The sequence below is a fragment of the Penicillium hordei genome (assembly GCF_028827395.1).
Source record: "Penicillium hordei strain IBT 12815 chromosome Unknown utg000001l_segment0_segment0, whole genome shotgun sequence".
Lineage (NCBI taxonomy): Eukaryota > Fungi > Ascomycota > Eurotiomycetes > Eurotiales > Aspergillaceae > Penicillium > Penicillium hordei.
In genome coordinates this window covers 1,277,268-1,294,649 of record NW_026623142.1, presented here as the reverse complement: position 1 = coordinate 1,294,649, position 17,382 = coordinate 1,277,268, and the positions used below count along the sequence as shown (strand labels likewise).

General features: G+C 48.1%; 7 protein-coding genes across 7 annotated transcripts; 4 read left to right on the top strand and 3 right to left on the bottom strand.

Moving 5' to 3' along the window:
- Positions 1–337: 337 nt before the first annotated feature.
- On the bottom strand, positions 338–1,477 carry N7537_000480 (uncharacterized protein; the record flags this gene model as incomplete). The annotated part of the gene is made up of 3 exons (XM_056891538.1): positions 338–452; positions 748–1,287; positions 1,380–1,477. The coding sequence occupies 3 exons, from the start codon at positions 1,475–1,477 to the stop codon at positions 338–340; spliced, it is 753 nt and encodes a 250-aa protein (XP_056756533.1).
- A 604-nt stretch (positions 1,478–2,081) lies between these two features.
- On the top strand, positions 2,082–2,843 carry N7537_000479 (alpha/beta hydrolase; the record flags this gene model as incomplete). The annotated part of the gene is made up of 1 exon (XM_056891537.1): positions 2,082–2,843. One exon carries the CDS (start codon positions 2,082–2,084, stop codon positions 2,841–2,843), a length of 762 nt encoding a protein of 253 aa, XP_056756532.1.
- A 1,644-nt stretch (positions 2,844–4,487) lies between these two features.
- N7537_000478 (uncharacterized protein) lies at positions 4,488–5,726 on the bottom strand (the record flags this gene model as incomplete). The annotated part of the gene is made up of 1 exon (XM_056891536.1): positions 4,488–5,726. The coding sequence occupies one exon, from the start codon at positions 5,724–5,726 to the stop codon at positions 4,488–4,490; it is 1,239 nt and encodes a 412-aa protein (XP_056756531.1).
- A 712-nt stretch (positions 5,727–6,438) lies between these two features.
- N7537_000477 (dienelactone hydrolase) lies at positions 6,439–8,085 on the bottom strand (the record flags this gene model as incomplete). Its single annotated transcript, XM_056891535.1, has 3 exons — positions 6,439–7,280; positions 7,332–7,769; positions 7,836–8,085. The coding sequence occupies 3 exons, from the start codon at positions 8,083–8,085 to the stop codon at positions 6,439–6,441; spliced, it is 1,530 nt and encodes a 509-aa protein (XP_056756530.1).
- A 1,631-nt stretch (positions 8,086–9,716) lies between these two features.
- Positions 9,717–11,394, top strand: N7537_000476 (MDR family MFS transporter; the record flags this gene model as incomplete). The annotated part of the gene is made up of 2 exons (XM_056891534.1): positions 9,717–9,881; positions 9,946–11,394. The coding sequence occupies 2 exons, from the start codon at positions 9,717–9,719 to the stop codon at positions 11,392–11,394; spliced, it is 1,614 nt and encodes a 537-aa protein (XP_056756529.1).
- A 718-nt stretch (positions 11,395–12,112) lies between these two features.
- On the top strand, positions 12,113–14,041 carry N7537_000475 (putative MFS transporter; the record flags this gene model as incomplete). The annotated part of the gene is made up of 4 exons (XM_056891533.1): positions 12,113–12,335; positions 12,384–12,546; positions 12,602–13,663; positions 13,720–14,041. The coding sequence occupies exons 1-4, from the start codon at positions 12,137–12,139 to the stop codon at positions 14,039–14,041; spliced, it is 1,746 nt and encodes a 581-aa protein (XP_056756528.1). The 5' UTR covers positions 12,113–12,136.
- A 1,272-nt stretch (positions 14,042–15,313) lies between these two features.
- On the top strand, positions 15,314–17,153 carry N7537_000474 (putative phthalate transporter; the record flags this gene model as incomplete). The annotated part of the gene is made up of 8 exons (XM_056891532.1): positions 15,314–15,534; positions 15,592–15,631; positions 15,686–15,814; positions 15,866–15,983; positions 16,044–16,189; positions 16,244–16,461; positions 16,515–16,976; positions 17,030–17,153. 8 exons carry the CDS (start codon positions 15,314–15,316, stop codon positions 17,151–17,153), a joined length of 1,458 nt encoding a protein of 485 aa, XP_056756527.1.
- Positions 17,154–17,382: the final 229 nt, after the last annotated feature.

Below are 17,382 nucleotides of genomic sequence, written 5' to 3'. Positions count from 1 at the left end.
GATTACACCTGGAGATCCACAACGGTCGGGCGTAGGGAAAAGTGACAGCTAAGCATGAAGCCCACAGCCCATGGGCTTGGTATCATGAAGTCCTTATTTCGAGGCTCCACTGGCCTGTGCCGCCTCCATCAAAACGGAAGAATGGGGCTGGCCGATCAGCCTGCCTTGGACTTTCATAGGCTGCGAGTCTCACAAATTGTGACTGCTTTTCGCCCGGTTGCGCTTGCGCGATTTTTTTCTGCTCGAAATCGGCAGGATCAGCACCTGGGCGGGCGATGATATCCCCGGGCCAAGCTTCAGGAATGGAGCAGGCTGAAAGCCCCGGCCCTCTCCCTCCTCATTCCTCAAATCCACCAACCCCACCGCTCCACTCGATGGTCAACGCCACAACTCCACTTGGATTACTCCGTGCGTCGGCCCACCTTTCTTCCCACGTACGAAATCTCTTGTCACTATCTTTGGGATTAAGTTATCGCATGTTTCAGGTAGACAGACCCGCTACATACGTTCAAAATATGGCATGGGATGGGCCTCGTGAGTGGAATAAAAAGCAATATATAGCCAGGGTAGAGTCATATTATTGTCGGATTTGACAGCCTGAAACACTGAATCCAGGTGAAATGACAATTCTACTTGAAAGTCTGCTCAGATACTGCCCAAGGGCCAGAAGGGACTTTCTCCGTCCATTCCCCTCGAGGTGGCCGCCAAAGAAGCAAAATACCTGGCGGCTTGCATTCATGTACTAACCGCAACCACTCATCACTCGGCTTTGACTTTTCAAAATCAACATATAAACCCATCACTCGGCGATACGCATATTCCTCATATAACCAGCGCCCTATCGGACTGCCTTCAATAAAACTTTCGTAGCCCAGTGGATCGAGGATCGCGTGGCCCCACTCCATGAGAAGTCGCCCAACTCCACGTCGTCGATACTTCGGGTGTACGCCCATGGCATTGACACCGGCATGTGGACGTTGCAACCAAGACTGTCGTGGAAAAAATGCCTGGGAGAGCATACGTTCCGCGTACTCGGCGCGCTCTGTCCCCTCGGGATACCAGGTGCACTTAATAGGCTGCGGCCCATTTGGAAATGGGTTTTCGTGGAAAATGAGCCATTCACAGCCTCCTGCGACTTCGCCTGTTTCTTTATCAATCGCGTATATCAGGTGCGAGAAGGGGTTCTGTTCGCTGGCATTCCAGCGGATGTTGGTGTCGAGCGCTTTATCTCTGGCGCGATCTTCGGCGGTGTGGCCACTGACCGGATGGACAGCAGTGAAAATGGGACTGTTAAACGAGTTTAATCAGTCAGGGACTCGAATAATAAAGGAGTCACACCTTCAAATCATGTATCGCGATGGGCCAGGCTTTAAACCTACTTATAAGGGTTAAAATTCGCAGCCCATAGTACGTCGACAAGGCGAGCATACTCCTCTTTTGTTGGAATGACTCTCACTTCGAACTGAGATTGGGCCATGGTGCAAATTGGTGGACAATCGAGTCTAGCAGGAGATGGCGATGGGTCTGATAAGCACACGAGGATGATTTTATCAATCGGCCGACGAAATGGACGGATTTGGCGCTAAAACTACGTACGCATGACATTGAACATTGACCTGGCCAAACAAAATATTTGACGCAGCCCATTCTGCGCGATAACGTCAATGTAAGACTTATTTCCGTATAATTGCGCGTGGCGAAGTCAATGCACGGCGTATCTTACCGTACTTTCCTATCATTGGCCAGTGTAAGACAGAGGGCTTTAGGGGCTGAATTGCGAAGACCGAAAGGGAACCCAACATGGCCAAGACTTTTCAAAAGTGCAATTTTAGAGTGAAGCATCGCGATCGACAACCCCCTCTCGGGCCAAAAGTTTGAGTAGTGAGAAGATGAGTAAAGATCGGGGGCCCACTTTGTCTGTTTTCCGTAGCTTGCCCTGTTTTGGCGACCTTACATTATTGCACTAGACTGACCTGGTTGTTTGTTGTGCCGTGTCCTACTGACGTTCCCACCGCTACAGTTATCTTTTTTCGAACCCCCGAAGAAAGTGTGAACGACCGGGATCACATCTTAGGATTATCATGGCACTTCAAACCCCTACTGCAATTCTCATTATCCACGGAGGCTACTTCCTCCCCGCAGCCTGGGATGCTTTTAACGACCAGCTCACCAAAGCAGGGCTCGTTGTCCGCTGCCCACGGCTCCCGACATGTGGCGACGAAAGCCCCCCAACAGCCACGCTGAAGGAGGATGTCATCGTAGTTCGCTCAGCAGCCAAAGGTCTCATCGATGCTGGGCACAACATAATTGTTCTAGCCCATTCGTATGGCGGCATCGTTGCATCAGAAGCACTCACGTTAGACCTATACGCCAATGAAGTCACCAAGGGCATTGTTTACCTCATTTTATTGAGTGCGTGGCTCGTGCAGCCGGGCGACACGCTTGGAGACTTGATTGGGAAATACGGGTTCCAATGCAAAGCCGATCTAGGCAACAGCGGGGGTGGCACAGTCTTTGTTAAGAACGCAGCCGAGGCATTTTTCAACGACATCGATTTTGCGACTGCGGAGAAGTTGGCTGAGGGCAATGTCACGCATAATTGGATTGCTGCATCGGCGAAGGTGACTGGCGCACCGTGGAAGCATCTACCGACGACTTATGTTCATTGCACTCGGGACTTGGCTATTATGCTATCTCTTCAGAAAAGTATGGTTCAAGACGGTATAAATGCGCGGGGAGCATCGAACTTTGTGACAGAGACTATTGATTCGGGACACTGTCCATTCTTGAGCAAGCCAAATGAGCTGATTTCGATTGTCATGGCACTTGTTGGTGGAGCCTGAGACTGTTCTGGAGAATCCAGGAAGAAAAACGCGGAGAATATCGATTCAATCAATCCACCAGTCAATCAAAGTTCAATTCTATGTACCAAAAGTAAACTAAACTAAAACTCTCCGACAACAACCTTTTACCCAGTGGAAGAGGGTGGATTAAGCCTATGCTCGTATATTCTTGTTTTGCTTTTCTGTACAGGAGAGGAAGGGCAGGTCAACTAAAGTGGGTTTTTGTTGAAGATATATATGCGAGTAAGGCTATCAACTGTTTGCTGTGGATGATTACTTTACTGTCTTCGCAACATTGCTCTTTCAGAAAACTAAATCTCCATTACACCTGGAACTAAAGGATTCAGGATTTATATGGATTCGGGATATACATAGAGGAAGCAGCCTATATTCAATCCTGAACTAATCGCTAAGGATTAAAATATTGACTCTATATAGGTAGGCTGTATAAATTATGGCCGTAGATTTAAACTTAGGATCAAAATAAACATATGTATGTGATGTAGGCAATTCTTGTTGGATGAAAAACGGTCCTATTCGATAAAAAGTCTAAATCTGGGGAAGAAAAAAAGAAGGGAAAGATGGCATGCGAGATACCGGGAAATAGACGTGAGACTTTCAAATCCTATCTTTCATCACACTATCCCCCTCCAAGAATCGCCCAGTCCCATTGAGTGATTAGATCAGGCTAGCAAACTTACTCGAATCTAGGAGTCATCTTCTTTGGCACTTTCAGGGCCATCTTCATGATTGCGGTGATTGTGCTCGAAGTACATTTCGGTGAAAGACTCTCTATGTTCATTAGGAGGGTGAGAGTCTAGCCTCTTGTTGGATCTGCAAGAAGATACATTCAAAAATCAGCGGCAGACCTTGGGGCATATTCAATAGTTCTAGATTCATCAACCGTGTTGTGTAACATTGTCGCTCTTGCCACGGACGCGTTTTCCTCTTCATCTTATGATCCCATATATGCTGCATGATTCTCATTGCATGAATAGTACAACATGTAGGGCTCTGAAAGGAATAATGGAATGCGAATAAACGCCTTATTCATATTCGCATTCATACATTTCGTATTGTGAAATATCTCCGTATTAATGCTTTGTCCAGTACAGCGGTTATCGTATTACCGAAATACGCTTAGATGTCGATTTTGTTGTGATTTGAAGCCGGTGCAGATCAGGGACCAAGCCGCACCGTCGGGATTAGCCCCGGAGTGACTATACGGACGACCAAGTTGATTTCCAATCAACTTAGCTCATTGTTGTATATATAGGTTCATGTATCCCTCTGAAATAACAAGCCAATTCATACCTCTGAACTATAACACGAATGACATCAATCAACTTGGTCTGGTGTAAAATCCAACGTTGCAGTCTCGGCAAATAGTATTCATCTCACTAGATCGCCTTCTCTCTGATTCTACTACAGTGAAATAAGTTCTTGCTATTCTAACTAATCCTTCATCTCTGCTAATTACCTCTGCTGAAAGTACGAAAGCTTTTTATTCACCTAAACTTTGTTTGCTGTAGCTTATTTGTTGAAAATTGCCTCCTACGTCGGATAGTGAGGTCCCCCTGAAGCTTGCGCCTGGATTTTAATGGAGATATGAAAATTTGGTGTCATATATGCCCTGATTTATCATCACTTCTTCTCAACAGGATGCTTCTGCAAACTCTCATACCACTGGATCATAGATCCTATCATGAAAGCCACTGAGCCCCAAAATGTAGCGAGTGACGACTGATAATTCACGCCAGAGTTACTACTCGCCGGGCCCAGCGCACCACAAAGAGTAAATCCAACACTGCCAATTAAATTCCAGAGGCCAATATGCCAGCCCAGAACATGCCAAGAAGGAATATACCACTTTGACTGCGTCTCAAGCATGTAAAGTAATGAACTCAGAGTGAATCCCACCCCACCAAGAGTGGTAGTACCCCAGTAGAGGCCATCAGTCAGTCCCTGACTCATGTGTTTAAAGATACCAGGAATACCAACAATTGCACCAATCCAGAAGATCGTCGCGCTCACAAATAAGATAAAAGAAGCTATAAAGCCAATTTCATGAAAATAATGCCTGCGTAATTCCGACGTCGACGGAATCCATCGGAACGACCTCCCATCTGTCGATGAAGTAACGTAGCCAGAGTCATCTCTCTGAGAGTGGGCATTGTCATTGACATGATAGTGCTTCTCCCCGAGAAATGATTTCCGATTCGCGTGATGATGCTCGCACCTTGAAGCCGTCGGCCTGATCTCGTTCATCGCATATTGAGGAACCCCATCCTCGATAGTCTTCTCGAGGACAGTCTCAAGAGCCCAGCCAAAACATCCAGTATGATTGGTATTAAAAGCTTCAAGAACCAGTAAAACACCCCCAAGCTCAAAGATGGTCGCGCCGACGAACCCCGTCCAACCACCGGCAACGGTAATTTCACCGTGAAACTCGGTCTTTTTGTCTACCAGCGGTAACCATACGAAGAACCCATTGGCGATGAAGATTGCGGACCCGATAGTGAAGTTCATGGCGACTAGATATGATACATCCCAATAAGGGGCGTAGGTCGCCATCCGGAGAAAGATCTTAGCTATTGCTGGGATGGACTGCGTCACTGGTGGTACTATAAGCCCCGTTTCATGGGGCAAGGTCTTCGTATCGATGCGAATGGCATGTCGGCCTTTTCTGTTGTCGCGGGATCGCCATAGACGCTCAACTTGTGGGGGAGCACGAGTGTCTTCTGGGTGCTGGGTTGGTTCGTAGCGTGCCGAGGTGGGATTTAGAAAGGGTACTGGGCCTGTGACATGGGTCTCGTCTAGTTTAAAGCCATGGTGGCCGTGAGGTTTGTGACCGGTCTGGAACTGTGTGTGCCGGCGCATCATATTGGCCGATTCTGGGGCGAGGTTGTGTTGAGGGAGGTCTTTGAGCCACTAAGAACACATTTTGGGGATGATTCAATGCATATGTGTTGAGTTATTTTCGATTATAGTATTGGGGATAACCGCGGATGTGCAATATTCACTCTGTGTATGTTCTGTACATGAAGAGGTCGACGTCAGCGCTATGTAGATATGCAGTAACTGAAAAGCGGCGAGCCTCGACCCCCGAAATAGCAACCGTAGATATTTCCTAGGATTGTCTTATATACAATAAAGTGGTAATCGACTGACCACACTGTGTTTATGCCTAGATGTGTATACCGGGATGTAAGTGTCATTGAATGACTTGCCACACTACATATAATGGTCCGTGCATGTGGTTATCACATGTCGGAGTAATAGACTTTCCGGTGCCTTGGTGATGTCATGCTTCGTTATCTTGGAGCTTCAACTTTCAATTCAATTGTTGCAATATCTGTCCAAACATACATATCTCATTGATCATCATATCCAAAATAGTGACAAACACTAATGCTAAACAGAAGAAATCGACAGGTACAAGATCACTCATAATCAAAAAACAGTCGCCTAAAAAATCAAAAGGATATTCCCCACTCAATTTATGAATTGTCGGCTTGATCTCCTCTAGAGGCAGATCAAGGGCCATAGGAATGTCTCCGTGGTTATCCAGACAAAGAGAAGTAGATGTGAGAAGTCATGTTTGCTTAGAACCATTCTCAGCACTATCATCTCCCCCATCCTCGACATAAGCAGCCTGATTGCCAGCATCAGACCTAGCCTTGACACTAGACTCTGTCTCGGTATCAGCGCCATCATCATCCTGATAATCAACCGCTTCGGTGGCCGTCCGCTGCAGACTCGCAGGATTCGTTTTCTGAACTGCCTTGCCCTTATTCCGACTCCTATCAGGCAAAGACCGCTCCGCCTCACTCTTCAGGTCAGCCCCAGACTCATCGCCAGCCTGCGACATGCGGGAGCTCTGATTCATGTTCCTCCTCGCACGGACACGCGCACGGCGAATTATCTTGTTATGGTAGTCTTCCTGTTCAAGCTCAGTATCCTCGTGGAGGATGCGACGAGCAGCTTCGCGTCCAACAACAGGTAGTCGATCGACACCCTGGACTCCATCCGGTAGGAGCTTGGGGTCAAGAAGACCAACTTGCACTAGTACGCTGGCTTGGTCCCAGTATACATGCTCGGAGTAAAGACGCCCGGCGCGCATACTGACAATACTCACGAGGATGATCTCGACTCGTTTGCTTGTCGGCGGGACACCCGGTAGCATCCATGGAACCTCCTGTGTGTGCTCGTAGCTCACGTACAGCTCGTCTACGATGCGATCGGGTCCTGTGGTACGAGATAACAGTCGGAGGCGCATAGACGGGGGCAGTTTGCCGATGAAGTAATGTTCATAGAAATGGCGCAAGGCCTTTTTCCCGATCCCGCCGCTGATTGTCGGCGTATAAGTGACACCGGGGGTTTTATGTTGCACATAACCATCCATCGTCTTTCTGACGTTCGACGAGAAAAACTTGCCTAACAAAGTATTAGCTGTCATCGCTCGACCTTTTGGCGATTGCAACTTACCCTCCACATGCTGCTCATACCGCTGCTCATAATCTGGATCCCTGGAATACCCCTTCCGCAAGACCTTCAAAGTCCGCGTCCAGGCTAGATCCGCCGACAGATGGTCGTATTCCTCCAGGTCCGTCTCCGCAAACCCGGGCACGGCATTATGATAGGTAAACGCCGGGTATGCCAGATCCAAACGCTCTCCAGTCCCAATACCAGCGTTGATCGGTCGCGTCTGGCGGCGCTTCTTTCCTTGCAAGCCCAGCGCGACGGGCTGAACAAGTACGTCCACAGTTTCGCCTGCCAAGTGCACGAGGACCTGAAGCGAAAGTGGGAATCGCGATCGCGTATCAGGGATTAGGCTGGGGTAGTAGGCGACCAGGGCGCAGAGTCGACTGGCGTTGATAGAATTGATATAGTAATCGAGACAGTAGTCCGCGGCGTCACCGTAGGCTAGGGATCGGGTCAGTCAGTTCATCACTCGTAGTTTATGATGTTTAGAGAAAGTTCTGTACATACCGATCACGGCGTAATTTTCGCCTACACCAAGACCATCCTTTACAGATTGCAAACGGCGAGCGTAGTCTTTTCCTCCGCCATTGTAAGGAAGGTACAGGACGTCGAATCCTTCCTCTTGCCAGTTCTTGATGATTTCCATGTCGAAATCTTCAGTCTCGGCTGTGACGCATAGTCGTGCATTATTGTTGCCATTGTTGTAAAGAAATCCGCCACTGTTCAGACCAGGGGCACTAATTGATATATTGGCCATTGTGCTGCTTGTGCTGCTTTTGTGGTTTTCGATCGCATGTACTGCGTTTGTTGTTATCGCTGTAACTCGGCTTCTTGCAGATTATTCTCGTTTTAAATCCCAAAGGCAAATGAGTCAACCTAAGAACACGCTATGCAAATAATCTAATCGACAATATGTAGAACAGGTTAAATGAAAAGGGGTCATGGCAGTTGACATATAACGGGTGCTACGTCATTGGTGTTAGGTCCCCATACGTCATACCATCCTCTGTCTGGGGTGGAACATGGTATTTTTATATTAACTCTTGGCATTTACAACGAACAATTTGATTTGGTGTTGTATTTTCCCATTCTCTTTCTTCGATTTGACCCTTCAGATATTTTCAATGGGATTAAGCTATATACATATGAAGGTAATGTTTTTGCTGTATTTAAATAATGGAGGCCGGTGTTCATTATATATGCCCTGTTCCTGTTTACGACCCATGGGACCATTAATGGCAGTGGCTTGGCAGATGACGAAAATGCAAGAGAGGGACCTCGCATTTCATGTGGAATGGCACTCGAAAAACTAGAAACTATAGTTACGATTCTTATCTACTGCCTTCCACCGGATCAATGAAAATGACCTACAATCCATATTGGTCCAACTTACAATATATGAGGGACGATATATACATCCTATGATTGTCTTCTAACAGACCTACAATATCGGCATAGTCATAAATTACTCACAAAGTACACGAATACCAACATCCAAAATGATCCCAAACAATGGGCGAAGAAAAGGAGAAAGATTTAGAACAACCTTGGAAGAGCGTCTCTCAGCCATATTTGAGAAGTTAGGGCGATGCTTTATCAAGGATCCCATCTCCTCCGTGTTCTTAGGACAGGACATCTGCCACAGACCGCATTGTTCCTGAAGCTGTCACACGAGATTATTGAGTCAGGGTCAGATGCAACAGGGGACGTGGTATCGGGTGGACATAATGTTCGTGCCGCGTATCGGTCATGGCATTGGAATAGGAAACTATACCGCATCGGTGCTACAGCGTCATAGCCACACTCGAAAACATGCATCTTGATGCAACAGTGATCGAAATGCTGCCTGAAGCAATTAGTCCTTCGTGGCACCAGGCTGTCAATGAGACCTAGGTTGGAGAGGTTTGTGGGGCTCTTTCGGAATCACTTGTGTGATACAATAAGATCTCAATCTTTTACCACTCACCAAGGTATTAGGACAAGCTATTGGGTTTGTGGCGATGGAGCTCGACCATGTGACTCTTTGTCGGGTTATTGATAGTGCAAGCGAAGAGATGAGGCTGTCCGTGGGAAGTGAGTTGGGACTCATCACGGAAATGTTGGAGTCCACCCACAACTTCAGAATCTAAGTTCTTTCGGCTTCCGATGGATTGGAAATTTCGCAGTTAATATGATAAAAACGAGTGTGAGAAGTAGCGAAGGGGATTACAGTGGTCGGCGCCGAGGGCAATTTTGCCCTATGTTGCTCGGCGCCGAACTAATTTTCACCCCGGGAACCTAAACTACCTTGAACTACTTATAAATGTGCCCCTTTCCCTTCAAATATGTTAATTTAGATTACTCACAAAGATCTACTTGTTTGCTATTTAACAAAATTTGGATTATATCATGACTCGATCGATGGAAGAGCAGTTCGACCAGCAGCCCGACCGGGTCTCAACTACCACCGAGAAGCCCTCCGTGGTCGAGGAAGATGGGACTCATTTACCAACGGGGACTCGGCTGCTAGCTATTATTGTTTCTATTCTGTTTGCTATGTTTTTGGTTGCATTGGTATGAATGTCTCATTTCCTATTGCCCGAGTGGATCTATCCTAACAAAACTTTGAACACTGTAGGACCGCACCATCATCGCCACAGCAGTTCCCCGAATTGCAACCCAGTTCAATGCCCTTGACGACCTAAGTTGGTACGCAAGCGCGTATCTCCTGACGAGTTGCGCTACCCAGCTATCCTGGGGCAAGGTGTACACCTTCTACTCGACCAAGACCATATTTCTTGTCGCGATCCTTATTTTTGAAGTTGGATCGGCGGTCTGCGGCGGCGCCCCAAATTCCAAAGCCTTCATCGTCGGACGCGCGATAGCAGGTATTGGATCGGCGGGCATATTTTCGGGTGCGACGGTTATAATCGCACAGATAGTGCCGCTGGCCAAACGGCCCATGTACGTCGGGCTGATGGGTTCAATTTTTGGGCTTTCGTCAATCATCGGACCTCTGATGGGTGGTGCGTTCACAGACAACGTAACATGGCGCTGGTGCTTCTACATCAACCTTCCTATCGGTGGTTTCACCATGGTCATCTTGTTCCTTTTCCTGGCTGTCCCCCACAAACCCCAACCGTGCACCTGGAAGAAACACATCCTGCGCCTCGATCCCCTGGGTAGCGTGCTCTTCCTCCCCTCTGTCATTTGCCTCCTGCTCGCCCTACAGTGGGGAGGCACAACCTATCCCTGGAGCAACGGACGCATCATCGCGCTGTTTATCGTCTCAGGAATCCTGATAATCGGCTTTGTTGGCGTGCAGATCTGGTTGAAGAAGGACGCAACAGTGCCGCCTCATATATTCAACCAGCGCAGCATCATCAGCGGTGTAGTCTTTTCCCTGTGTGTGGGTGGAGGGCTAATATCCATGCTATACACACTCCCACTCTGGTTCCAGGGTGTGCGCGGCACATCAGCTGTGAAATCTGGCATCGACACGATCCCCATGGTGCTGGCGCTTGTTGTCGGAGCCATCCTCTCCGGCTCAATCATCACTGCGACAGGATACTACGTTCCGTGGATGTTCATTGCGGCTATATTCATGGCTACGGGTGCTGGGTTGATGACGACCTTCAAGATGGACACCAACCACGCCGCCTGGATCGGGTACCAGGTACTGTTTGGTCTCGGTATTGGTACGGGAATGCAGCAGCCCTCCATGGCGGCGCAGACCATTCTCCCTATGGGTGAGGTAGCCATTGGTATCTCACTCATGTTTTTCGCACAGTCTCTCGGTGGAGCTATCTTTATCGCTGTCGCTCAGTCGCTCTTCCAGAATTATCTCAGCGCAAACCTACCCCACATCCAGGGCATTGATGTGGCCAAGATTATGGCGGCTGGGGCAACGGGCCTCTCTGATGCTGTCCCGGTGACCAAGTTGACCGAAGTTCTGGCCTTATACAATGATGGCCTCCGGCGGTCATTTATTGTTGCCGTGGCGGTGTCCTGTCTGATGATTCTCCCCGCGCTTACGATGGAATGGAGGTCAATCAAGAAAGAGAAGTCGCCTTCCACGGCTGTTTGAGAAGTAGTACTGTTTTAAACGACTATAATATGTGGTTCAAAGGTAAGTTTAGATATTAGAATGTTGGTGCTTCAGCCAGGGGTTAGACATACAATACTTTATTAATGGATGTTCCTTTAACTGTGTATGGAGTACCGTACTATGTAGTATAAAGTACATTTGAAGCTAATCTGTACCTGTACATAGTATCCCGACATCTCCGAGATGATCCATGGATGTCTTCACCTTAATTTCACTTTCCAAATGCGTATTTGGGTCATATCAATTATGATTGGACAAAATTCGGCCAAGGGAGGAAAAAGATTTCAACTTAACATGAGTGGTGGCAATTTAGACGAAACTGAACGAATCAGAGCTGGCAACCAGGAGCTACCTTGTCCTATCTGGTACTAGTAATATCCACCCTGGCATATTTCCCCAGTTTAATGAGTTTATGCATGCGACTCTAGTATACTTCGAGTCTAGGTGGGAAAATTACACGTGTCAGGTGTTATAGCTTTTGACCATAGCTCCAAGCTACACTAAGCATAAAAATCGCACAATAACTAACCATTCATATGTAAATAAATAATATTAACACTCGATTGAGTCACCGAAACGACATTACACATGCTAAGTACATAAAAGCTGTGCTGGTATGACCTTAGGCCGGAAGGGAAAGGAGGAAAGAGGGAAAGAACAAGTTTTTTCACGATAAAACCAACTTCCCCTCCACAACACCTCATCTGTTCAACACAGTGCAATGTCATTGGTGCAGCATGTTTCTGCTATTGACGGTATTGATCGCGAACTCGAACCAGACTTAGTTGACGACTGCGACTTCGCTCCCATTCGCCGAAAAATCAGCTACGATGTCCTCCAACCTCCGAGCGAGGGTATCCCGGTCGCAGAAACGCGGACTGGAACACCAGCGTACAAACACTCCCTCGCAAAGAGAATAGGTATGTATCTTTCGGCCTAGGGTGGGACAAACAGCTGACACCTTCCAGCCCAGGTCGCTGTCACCGTAGTCGCGTGCTGGAGCGCGTCGGGGATCGTGTTTGGCTTCGCAGCGCTTAAGCCTGTCCTCGTTGAGGAAGGCGTTTATCACGAGCGTTGCAGTCCTTCCGAAATAAAGGAAGGGCTTGAGCTGTGCTCACAGCAGGACCTTAGGTATGTTTGTCGCACAGACCATCCCGAGTTATGCTTGTCCCTAATCAACTACTAGACTCAACCTTTTCTTCACCATTGCTTCAATAACAGCCAATGTCTCCGCTCTGCCAGTTGGGACGATTCTGGATCGATGCGGATCACGCATCTGCTGGTTCATTGCTTGCCTGTTGCTTGCTATCGGCGGTGTCATCATAGCCTTTGCATTCCATGAACCCGGCTTCGATGGATATATCGCGGGGAATTTCTTCCTCGCTCTGGCTGGCACCTTTTTATTTGTTCCCTCGTTCCAGATCGCGAATGCATTCCCAAAATATGCGGGGTCAATTGTCGCGTTGGTGACCGGTGCATTCGATGCCTCTGCTGCGGTGTTCCTCTTCTACCGGCTCGTATATGAGGCTTCTGGGAGATCTTTCACCCCGGATAAGTTCTTCCTGGGGTATCTGATAGTCCCCGTGTGTATCTTCATCGCACTCGTAACCATCATGCCAGCGCGCGACTATGTCTCGACGATGCAATTGGAAACAAAGGTCGAAAAGGCCGAAGATGCCACACGTGATGTCCACGACTCCGATGATGAAATCGAGAGCACGTCGGAGCTAAACCGGGTGCGAAAGAAGCGAGCGGAGAGGCGACAAAAGAAGATCCGCCAGATCGATGCGGTGCTCGGTGATAGGGATGAGCGGCAGATGCGTGCAGATCGAGAAGAGGATCGCCAGCAGACGAGTTCGGTCTGGGGTGTACTGCACGGCCTGCCGGCGCACAGGCAGATGGCTACACCTTGGTTTATCCTGATTACGCTGATGACTGTTTTGCAGATGATCCGCATGAACTACTTTATCGCGACGATTCGCTCACAATATGAGTACATGCTCGGATCGATCGAGCAGGCAGATAAAATAGGTGCCTTTTTCGACGTCGCACTGCCGGTCGGTGGTGTTCTCTTCACACCCGCTATCGGGTATCTGCTTGATCGCCTCAGTGTGCCAACGATGCTTGGCGTGATTGTGCTTTTCACTACGGTCATTGGTGTGCTGAACTCCATCCCGGCAGTTTGGGCTGGATATATGACCGTTGTGCTCTTCGTTTTACTCCGGCCTCTATATTACTCGGCCATGTCGTATGTTGTTCTGTTCACACCCACTGCTATATTCTGCGTGCTAACCTTGGCTCCAGTGATTATACTACCAAAGTCTTCGGCTTTGCCACGTTTGGGCGTGTGTACGGCGCCATTATTTGCCTCTCAGGAATCGCCAACTTCTCGCAGTATGGTCTCGACGCATTGACGCATCATACGTTTGATGGAAATCCAATCCCAATTAATGCTGTGTTGGCAGTTGCGGGATTCATTGTTGGAACCGCACTCGTGATTTTTGTTTTCGTGTCTGTGAGACAGCTGAGAGAGCAGGATCGGGTAGATGAGGAAGAACGCGAGAGGCTTCTTTTAGAAGAGGATGAAGAAGAGGACGAATACGAGGATGAGGAAAGGTACCGTTGATTGGGTTAGTAATTTTAGGAGGTTAACCCGATTGAACCGAGATGTAAAAATGAAATTTAATTTTGAACATGGTCGACACTTTCTATCCATTGTCTATATCCGGGCTCTGTGTTCTTATAACAACTATAATATGGAATCGGGGAATACTTACATGGATCACATGGTGTAAAATGACAGACGCGTTTATAGTGGGGCTATATTCTGAACGAACTTACAATAGGAGCCTAGGGTGCTTGGATATAGCCTATATTATCCATGCCTTATGCATAATGATATCACCATATACGATATACGATATACGGCCTATCTACGATGATTAAACCGCCCAGAGGCTTTTCCACATGGCAAATTACACTTTCGGCATTACCGATCGCGGTTTGAGCTCCGACGTACTAAGAGACATGGAATGTTAGAGTTCCCTCATAAACTCATAGCTGACTCTTGGCCAGAACTCGTCCCAGGTGACACTACCTCAACTACCTGATTGTACGAGAAGTCTCCTTACTGAACTTGGAATTTTGAAAAGCAAGTAGGGGGTTTTGTGGCTTTTTCTACTAAAAAGAACAATAACAACGTACCCGCCTGGAAATTAAAACGTCGAAGGAACACTAAGCAACATTGGCAACCTTGGAATAGATCAGAGATAGAACAGATCATCCCAGTCCCACAAAGGTGACGTCCCTAACTAACCGTCAGATTAAAATTTCCTAATAAAGGAGGGGACCAAAAAGTGTATCACGTAGTCCACGCACCATTTGCCAAGTTGCCAAGTACCTTCCCCCGCATTTACTCCCCCATCACCCCCGGATTATGGCCCAGAAGCAGCCGCCACCGATCCCAACCAGCTCCTTGCGCCAGAGATGACCCGTAGAGGGTGTCATTAAGTGGGGTGACCTCCCCCTCATTTGTTTCGGGCAATGTTGCTGTGTATGCCCTTTCTTCTATGGCACTAGTGCTTGTCCCGAGGCTCCTTGCCGGCTATTGCGCTCTCAATTGACTCGTTTCCTGTGGATTTTCCTGGGCACATTGAACTGGGCTGCAATAGGCGAGCGTCGATCTTGAATGGCTGGTTTAGGAATGGTTTGAATTCTTTTAGACCTGTCTGCTGCTTGGGTATATAATTCTTGCATCCTTGCTAGTCTTGTCGTTTGATAGCTAAGGGTGCAGCTCTGTCTTCTTCTATTTCTGGTCAAGACAATCCGATTTAATTCTTTCTTACTTCCCCCTACATCTTATATTTCTATTGAATACTACAATTCGGTACATATCAGTATGGGAACCATGACTCCCATTGAGGAGAAACCGCCTGGTGATCACCGCATCGAGGATATCGCGGGAAAGAGCCCTCCCAGCGATGACGATGATGAATTCACACCACAGGAGCAGAAGAACATTATTCGACGAATTGATTTGCGTCTGGTGACCATGACCGGATTGGCTTATTGCATCTCGCTCATGGATCGGACGAATCTCAGCATGGCCGCCGTTGCAGGGTAAGGCCATAGTCGTGTAGAAAAGTCGTGTGCAACGATGGCTAACCTCTAGAATAGATTGAAACAGGAATTGCGACTCGACATTGGCGAACGCTATGTAAGTTCAAATACATTGCATTTTTCAGAAGACGAATGGCTAACATCTGAATAGTCTATTATCGTCCTCATGTTCTTCGTACCCTACATCATCTTCCAGCCGCCGATGACGGTTATTATTCGAAAAGTTGGCCCAACATATTTCCTGAGCTCGATTATTGTATGCTGGGCGGGGATCATGATTGTAAGGGCTTTCCGCTTCCTCAACAAGACTCTGGTTTATTGACCGGCACAGGGAATGGGATTCGTCCAGGACTGGGGCGCGTTGGTTGGAACGCGTGTGCTTTTGGGTGTGCTAGAAGCTGGTTACTTTCCTGGTTGTGTCTACTTGCTATCTTGCTGGTATACTCGATGTAAGAGAAATCGACAAACAAGATCCCTCCAAGCGACTGCGCAGTGCTGACTCTTCAAAGATGACGTTCAGAAGCGATTCTCCGTTTTCTATCTCATTGGATGTGTCGCTTCTGCATTGGCGGGTATCCTTGCGTTTGGTCTGATGCAATTGAACGGAAAGCATGGGCTGACGGGCTGGAGATGGATTTTCATCCTCGAGGGAGTGGTACGTAGAGTTGGGCCAACCGAAACAAAACCACCGAGCTAACAAGCAATATAGATCACGGGCTTTATTGGCATCCTGTGTTTCTTCTTCCTCGTCGACTTCCCTGACCGCGCACACAAGTCCTGGCGCTTCTTAAACGAGAGAGAATGCGCATTCATCGTGCGTCGCATCAACAAAGACCGAAATGATGGGAACATGGAAGCCTTCTCTCTTAAGAAGTTCCTAAAACCTGCAGCAGATCTTAAGATCTGGGGATTTGCCATGATCTTTTTGTGTGTTGCGTTGCCTTTCTAAATAGCCCCGACTCCCGCTAACTGCATTCTAGCTGCCTCACCACCGTCACTTACGCCATTGCCTATTTCCTACCCATCATCCTCATGAACGGCATGGGATACGGTGTCGGCGAAGCCCAATGCCTCGTCGCCCCGCCCTACGGGTTCGCAGGAATCGTCATGTACAGCACGGCCTGGGTTGGCGATAAGTACCGCATGCGCGCACCGATTCTAATTTTCAACGCCCTGCTCGCCATCATCGGCCTGCCAATGATGGGATTCGCCAAGAGCGATGCCGTCCGCTATGTCGGCGTGTTCTTCACTGTTGCCGGTGCTAATGCTAATATACCAGCCTGCATGGCATACCAGGCGAACAATGTGCGTGGCCAATGGACCCGTGCTTTCTCCAGTGCTACACTTGTAGGCTTCGGAGGTCTCGGTGGTATCGTTAGTAGCTTGGTGTTCCGGGAACAGGACGCACCCGGGTACCGGCCCGGAATGTATGCCGCTATCGCGTAGGTCTTTCTTTCTGTCTCAAATTATGTTGGTATACTGACTGTGTTTCCAGGTGTAATATTCTGATCATCTTGCTGGTCCTTTCTTTGAGTCTGTGGTTCCGGATCTGTAATAAGCAGGCGGACCGGGGAAAGCGGGTCATTGAGGGCGATGCGGCGTTCCGATATACGATTTGAGGTCGAGGAAAATATTCATGTCCTAGATAGGATAAAGATAGTAATGCGGAAGCAGGCCTTTTCAATTTTTAATTTCCTAAATGACCCGCATAAACTCAAGCTCAAGGAAAGCTATGATACCATCGGAGCTTCCCCCTTGGTGGGGGAATTCGTGGAGTAGATGTACAGCGACTTTCCCGACGGAAAACAGGCCATTTGCTCCGACTGGAAGGCGGTGAGTGGTCGAGCT